The sequence below is a fragment of the Ostrea edulis genome, chromosome 3 (genome assembly GCF_947568905.1).
Source record: "Ostrea edulis chromosome 3, xbOstEdul1.1, whole genome shotgun sequence".
Taxonomy (NCBI): domain Eukaryota; kingdom Metazoa; phylum Mollusca; class Bivalvia; order Ostreida; family Ostreidae; genus Ostrea; species Ostrea edulis.
In genome coordinates, this window is record NC_079166.1 from 8475270 (window position 1) to 8483369 (window position 8100).

Below are 8100 nucleotides of genomic sequence, written 5' to 3' on the forward strand. Positions count from 1 at the left end.
GGACAAAGGAATTGTAGTTTGTTATTTTATCTCTTAGATTCATATACAAAATATTATGTTGCATTATGTATATCATTATTTGATACAATGCATTGTCCTTCAATTCAAATATCAAATCACCGATTATATCCATTATGGTTGATACGAACAGCCACTGGAAATAAGAGGTGGTGGTGTAAAGCAGTTGCACAAGTTTAATAGCGTGTATAACCGTCATTTGCATCGATGCATTCCTCACACCTACGACGCATTGAACACATCATGTTATGCAGAAATGGCTGAGGAATGTTCCACCATGAACGACACAGAACGTCCAACGTAACAGGGAGTTTGGCTCTTGACGTAGACATCGTTACATTTCATCCCAAACATGTTCTATAGCCATACATCCTGTGACAGGTAGCACATTCACATTTTGCTGCTGTAGATAGTCATTAACAACGTATGCGGTGTGTCTTGTGCATTGTCCTGCTGCAAAATGACGTTACTATGGTTGTTGTGAATTAATTGAATGACGTGATGGCATGAAATCTCATCATGGTAGCGTAAGCCGGTGTCCTATAGGGAGACTTCCCTCGGAAGACTGGCTATATAGCGAGCACCCCCCCCCCTCCCGGAATTAAGTCTGATTATATATATATATATATATATATATATATATATATATATATATATATAAAGCACTAAAATGACCAACGACACGAACAACCAGATTCTCAAACTTTCGGGACGACCCGTCCCTTCTTCAGGACAAACGAAAAGAATTACATAATGTGGCCAATATCAACAGAGAATAATAACAAGAATTACATAATGTGGCGAATATCAACAGAGAATAATAACAAGAATTACATAATGTGGCGAATATCAACAGAGAATAATAACAAGAATTACATAATGTGGCGAACATCCATGTTGTGAATCCGATACTTTGAGGTGTCGGGTGTTGCTGGAACTTTAGTGCTTATATATATATATATCCAAATTGTGTTTTTAAAAAATCACAGTGTCCGGTATGAAATATTAAAACAAATAGAATAAAGAGTACACAAAGTTAAAAATTTAACGCAAACGCTTTCATTTTATAATCCCCAGGCGTTAAATTTTAAAACTATTTTAAAATGTAACGCCTGAGGATATAAAATGAAAGAGCTTGCGTTAAATTTTTAACTTTGTGTACTGTTCATTCTATTTCTTTTAATATATATATATATATAATTTTATTATATATATATATATATATATATATATATATATATATATATATATATATATATATATTGATAAAGAGCCTTCTCCCGGGGAAGTCTCCCTATATAGCCAGACAAACTTCCCCCTTTATAGGGATTTTTATATTTATAGTGATATAGTGCCCCCTCCATACTTTAGTATCCAGAATAGTCCTTTTTGCTATAACTTACATGTGTTTAATTGAAATACAAGCACAGTTCCATTTATGCGCTTTAACAAAAACGGAAAACGGAAATATTCATATCTAGTGATCAGTCATTCAAAAACTTACTTTGTTAAACACCACTCTGATTTCACGCACAAGTACTCTGAAGTTGAAATAAAAAATATGCTAGAGTTCCTCATTGACAATATCTTCGTGGTCTTTGGTGATCAGGTCTTCCAACATTCTGTTGGAATTCCCATGGGTACGAATTGTGCTCCTTTGTTAGCTGACCCTTTTTTATATTCATATGAAGCAGAATTTATTCAAAAACTTCTACGTGAGAAGAAAAAATCTCTCGCTGTGACCTTCAATTCGACTTTTAGATATATCGATGACGTTTTGTCTATTAACAATAATAGCTTTCATTCATATTTCGATTTGATATATCCCTGTGAGCTCGAAATAAAGGACACCACAGAGTCGTCCACTTCTGCTTCATACTTAGATATTTTATTGAAAGTAGACATTAACGGCAAACTAACAACTCAACTGTATGACAAACGGGATGATTTCAGCTTCTCCATCGTCAACTTCCCACATTTATGTAGCAATATTCCATTATCACCTGCATATGGTGTTTATATCGCTCAACTGATTCGATATGCAAGAGCTTGTTCTGGGTATAGTCAGTTTTTAAATCGAGGTAAGCTACTGACAAACAAGTTGATGGTACAGGGATTTCAACAGTCTCGATTGAAGTCAGCATTTTGTAAATTCTATGGTCGTTATAACGATCTAGTTCGTCAATACAACCTCATATTGGTTCAAATGCTGTCTGACGTGTTTCATACCGATTGTTAATCCGTTCTTGGCACACTGATTTTGACTGCGGATAACTCCGTTTACCTGATCAGAATATGGGGATCACGGCGGGTGTGACCGGTCAACAGGGGATGCTTACTCCTCCTAGGCACCTGATCCCACCTCTGGTGTGTCCAGGGGTCCGTGTTTGCCCAACTATCTATTTTGTATTGCTTGTAGGAGTTATGAGATTGATCACTGTTCGTTATCTTCACCTTGCACTAAAACATCAATTTGTCAAAGTGTCACAATAAAAACAATCTACATGTATATGATCATCAACGAGTATGATGCTCTATCGTGACGAGCAATGAGGAGTGTAAAGTTTCAGCTTAAGGGTGTGGGGGACGGGAGGGGCGCGGACCAATCCTCAGAGACAATGAGTCTGAAAAGTAAGCCGTAATGCTTCCAGTGTGTTCATGGCTAAGCTTTGGTGGGGGCACGGAACGAATCCCCTGGTGTTATAGAGTAGACCCCTTCAGTAGGTTCCCTCTCCAGATAATCTACTTTATGCCTGGTCATTTAGTATACCTTTAGGAGAATTTAGGAGAATGGGGGATCCAAAGGGGATATTTACGTCCTATGTTGAAAATTCAACAGTTATATTTTATCCACTATTTCATTGATCACCATATCAAAGTCCCTTTAAATTCAAATTAAACTAGTTTTTATGTGTTGAGTGTAAAAACAAGAAAAGGTTCCTCATAGTTTCCCCTGGTGTTAGTTTGCACTATAACGTTACACGTACATGAATATACCCAAGAGTAGGATAACAAAATCCCTCACTTGTATTTCATTTATAAAATTTTCTTTTCTTCGTTAGGCTAGAAAAGTGGAATTTTACATGAAAGCTTCTGACAGAATAGATTCAAGTTTGTCAGATCATATTCCCCGAGGATAGAGTGGCGCAACGGTAGGGATGCTGATACATGCATATGTGTATAAGAAAATTCTTTTTAAAAATATGATATAAGTATTATTCTGCCCAGACACTGTGTCCTTGTACAGAGTACAAGAATAACTTTCCCTCTTTGTCATTTATGCTCCGAAAACCTGGCTATAAACCATCTTCACCCCCATCCCTTTGGAAATCTGGCTAACTACATATAACAACATCATCCCCACCGAAATATATGGCTATATAGCGAAATGTAATAGATATTAAAGATATGATTATTTCAGAAGGCAAAGACAAAACTTGGGATAAAAACACCATTCGGTGTATTTGAATTGATAGATTAAGATATCAGTAATTGATTTAAAGATACTATACATTCAACTAGTAGTTGTATTATCAAGGATATCTTGAATTCAGTGTGTAGACAGTATACTTATTTCATTAATGAAAAGGACCAATCTTTATTTTGAAATAAAATATATTGTCTTTTTGAAATACACATCGGTTTAAGTTCCTTTATTCAAAAAAATGATCCCGGAGAAGCTCATTCAATTAATCGTAGTTGAACGACTGATAAAGGAAGTTAGCTGTTCATTTAATGAATTATAGACATTGATAAAATTGCAACCAACCACGTATGTGTTTTGTAGGGAAAGTTACACTAACAGTGGTTAAGGTATATTGTCACCCATCTAAAGGGTATGACTATGGAGCACCAAATTAATATAAATTCAAATATAATATATTGACGGTGTTACTGTTTGGGCGAGCCAGCTACATATACACATATTTTGTAATGTCCATGTTTTGACCATTCGACCAGGCTCAATTCAAACAATATCTATGTATTAAATACTCAGTACATGAATGAAATTAGGCAACATAAGTGTAATGTTTATTAATCCGGAATCCGGAATTCAGACCGTAACGTTTTGTTGCTATAATGCAAGCACGTTTTCCCTATGTATGTGTATTGGCGGGAAGCCATGTTTTATATGGTTTTGTATGTTTAAATAAAGTAAACATAACAATTGGCGACGAGGATGGCCGTCTATGGAAAGATCGACACCTACGAGTTCGATACGAATTGGGACGAATATATCGAAAGGTTAGAGCATTTTTTCACTGCCAATGAAATTGACGATAATGACAAGATGAAGTCTATATTGTTGACAGTGTGTGGCCAGAAAATGTACGGACTTATTCGTAATTTAACGTCCCCGCAAAAGCCATCTGATAAATCATATGCCGATTTGAAAACATTGATTGCACAACACTTGAAACCTAAACCACTGGCGATCGCAGAACGATTCAGATTTTACCAGAGAAATCAGGGCAAACAGGAAACTGTGAGTCAGTATATGGCTGAACTTAGAAAGCTAAGTGAACACTGTGATTTTGGCGAATTCTTGAATCAAGCTCTACGTGACCGTTTAGTGTGTGGTCTTTCATCGGTGGCAACCCAGCGAAAATTACTGGCGGAAGACAAGCTTGACTTGAAAAAAGCCATGGAGGTAGCAATTTCTATGGAGCTCGCGGAGAATGAAGCCCGTAAATTAAAGGTTGACGCGCAGGATGTTCATGGACATGAAAGTGTACACAAAGTAAGTGTAACAAAAGGTAAACCTTGCTACAGGTGTGGAAAAACTAACCATACTCCAGACCAGTGCTTTTACAAAAACAGTAAATGCCACACGTGCAATGAAATTGGACATATACATAAAATGTGCTCAAAAAAGAAATCAGTCCAACGTAAGAAACAAAAAAGGAAGTCCAAGCTAAATTTTGTGTCCGAGAATCAAGAAGAGGATAACAGTGGAAATGAACATTGGCCTATTTTCTCACTGTCAGGGGAACATGGAAGGGTCAAGGAGATAAAGATATCATTGACACTGGAAGATGAACCCATAGAAATGGACTTGGACACTGGCGCTTCTATATCAGTGATATCGGAACAACAGTACAAGGCCAAGTTAGAGCAAAAAGTGACATTGCGTCCAAGTACTGCTATTCTGAAAACTTACTCAGGAGAAATGTTAGGAGTTCTGGGTGAAGTGAATGTACATGTGAAATATCAGACACAAAATAAATTCTTACCTGTTGTCGTGGTGAAAGGAAATGGACCAGCATTATTTGGTAGGAATTGGATGGAAGCTATAAAACTGGACTGGCAGTCAATTCATTTTGTGGCTGGGGATTTGAAAAAGTATTCAGTGTTTGATAACAAACTGGGATGTATCAAAGGTGTAACAGCAACCTTGAAAGTCAAGGAGGATGTTCAACCAAAATTCTTCAAGCCACGACCAGTGCCATTCTCTCTGCGTGATAAGATATCTGCTGAGTTAGACCGACTTGAGCGGACAGGCATCCTAAAGAAAATTGAGTGTTCGGACTGGGCAGCGCCAATAGTCCCAGCAATGAAAGCTGATGGATCTGTACGAATATGTGGAGACTTTAAAGTTACTGTAAATCCATACCTGGATATTCCGGAATACCCTTTTCCGACAAGTGAGGAGTTGTTCACAAAGCTAAATGGTGGAGAAAAGTTCTCTAAGTTGGACTTATCTCAAGCTTATAACCAAGTAGTTTTGGATGAAGAATCTAGGAAGTATGTGACAATAAACACACATCAAGGACTGTACCAATATACTCGTTTACCTTTTGGCATTGCGTCAGCTCCTGCTATTTTCCAGCGCACCATGGATACGATTCTCCAAGGTCTCGACAAAGTTGGATACATACTTGATGATATCTTAGTAACCGGTGCAAATGACAATGAACACAAACATATCTTGGAAAATACACTTAAACGATTAGATAGTTATGGTGTGAAGTTGCAAAAGTCCAAGTGTCAGTTCATGCAGGACCAAGTCGAGTACTTTGCGTTTGTGGTGAGCAAGGAGGGAATTAAACCTTCACCGAAGAAACTTGAGGCAATTCAGAACATGGAGGATCCAAAGTCTAAGAAGGAACTACAGATATGGTTGGGAATTGTGAACTATTATCGAAAATTTATCCCAAACATGTCAACACTTAGTGGACCACTTACACATCTGTTGGCTAAAGATGTTCCATGGAACTGGACTCAAGAGTGTTCTGAAGCCTGTGTCAAGGTCAAAGACCTGCTGGTTTCCTCACAGGTAATGGCTCACTATGACCCTCACAAACCGCTGGTGTTAGCTGTAGATGCTTCTGGATATGGATTAGGTGCTGTGATCTCGCATACCGATGGTGTGAATGAAAAACCTATTGCATATGCTTCACGAACATTGACCTCAGCTGAGAAAAACTATTCGCAAATAGAAAAGGAGGCCTTAGCAATAATCTTTGGAGTGACAAAATTTCATTCATATTTGTATGGGCGGATGTTCACGCTTATCACAGACCACAAACCCTTAACTAGCATATTTGGACCTAAGAAAGGCATTCCAATTCTAACTGCTTCGCGATTGCAGCGATGGGCAATTCAACTGTCATCTTACCAGTTTGACATTAAATATCGAGCTACTGGGAAACATCAAAATGCGGATACCCTCTCACGTTTTCCAATGGCGTGTGTTGACCAAGAGTCAAGGACACAGTTTGATAGAGAGACTGAACAAATTCACAAAATACAGATAAGAAACTTACCTGTGACCGCGGATAAAGTGGCTGCTGCAATAAAGAATGATGTGGTACTTTCCCGTGTAATGGAGTTTACTAGGAGTAGTTGGCCAAGTTTACAACCTGACACTAATTTGTTACCATATTTCCGAGTTCGAAATGAGCTTACCATTGAAGATGGATGTTTACTTCGAGGGATCAGAGTGATTATCCCCGAAAAGTACAGACAGGATGTACTGGAGGAGTTACACGTTTCTCATCCTGGAATGGTCCGGATGAAATCATTAGCCAGACTTCATGTATGGTGGCCCGGATTGGACTCTGATATAGAGACAAAGGTCTCTCAGTGTGGACCTTGTAGAAGTCAGTTACCAAACTTACCAAAGGCTCCAGCAAATCCGTGGTTATGGCCTAGTGCACCCTGGAAAAGAGTGCATATTGACTTTGCAGGACCTTTCATGCAACGTATGTTCTTGATAATCGTGGATGCGTATTCTAAGTGGATGGACGTAGTGATGATGACTTCTACTACTTCTGAAAATACTATCAATGCATTACGATATCTATTCTCCTCATATGGATTACCTGTGGAAATTGTTTCGGACAATGGACCGCAATTTGTGTCAGAAGATTTTGAGATATTTCTAAAGGAGAATGGAGTACGTCACATCAAGTCTGCACCATATCACCCTGCGTCCAATGGAGAGGCGGAAAGAGCAGTGCGTACCTTTAAGCAGGCAATGAAAAACATGGCAAGTGAGACTGGGACTCTGAATCAGAAACTTGCAGCATTTTTATTGTCATATCGCACGACACCTCATACAACTACCAAAACAACACCTGGAGAGTTATTTCTCAACCGCAAACTACGTACACGACTGGATGTTGTGAAACCTCACATGACAGATCGTATACAGCGGAAGTCATTGCCAGCTGAGAAGAAGGTGCGGGAACATCAGATCGGTGACAAAGTCATGGTTCGTGACTATCGTGGAAGTAAAGTTTCGTGGATACAAGGGATCATTGTGCGAAAACTGGGACCTGTTACTTACCGTGTGAATATTTATGGTATGTTGTGGAAACGACATATTGATCAGATTCGTGAATGTGGTATGTGTGAGTTAGGCAGTCCGGAATCCGTGAAACCAAATCCTTTAAACAGCATTGTGCCTGTTAATGCACCATTAGAGAGCCAAGGTGAACAATTAGATACTCCTTCTATCGCTGATGTACCGTCATGCCAGGATTCTGTGTCCAATAATCCGATTGTAGAGGACAATTCCAAACGTTCCGTTGTCAATGCGCGAAATTCGGACAATAATTCAGTACAACCGCGATATCC

General features: G+C 38.6%; 1 protein-coding gene across 1 annotated transcript in view; it reads left to right on the forward strand.

Annotated features, from left to right (window-relative positions):
• The first annotated feature begins 4198 nt into the window (after window positions 1-4198).
• LOC125651147 (uncharacterized protein K02A2.6-like) overlaps window positions 4199-8100 on the forward strand; it is a 3948-nt gene continuing 46 nt past the window's right edge. Inside the window, exon 1 of the mRNA XM_056159006.1 lies at window positions 4199-8100. This exon is cut by the window's right edge and continues 46 nt beyond it. Coding sequence (XP_056014981.1) covers window positions 4199-8100 — 3902 coding nt within the window.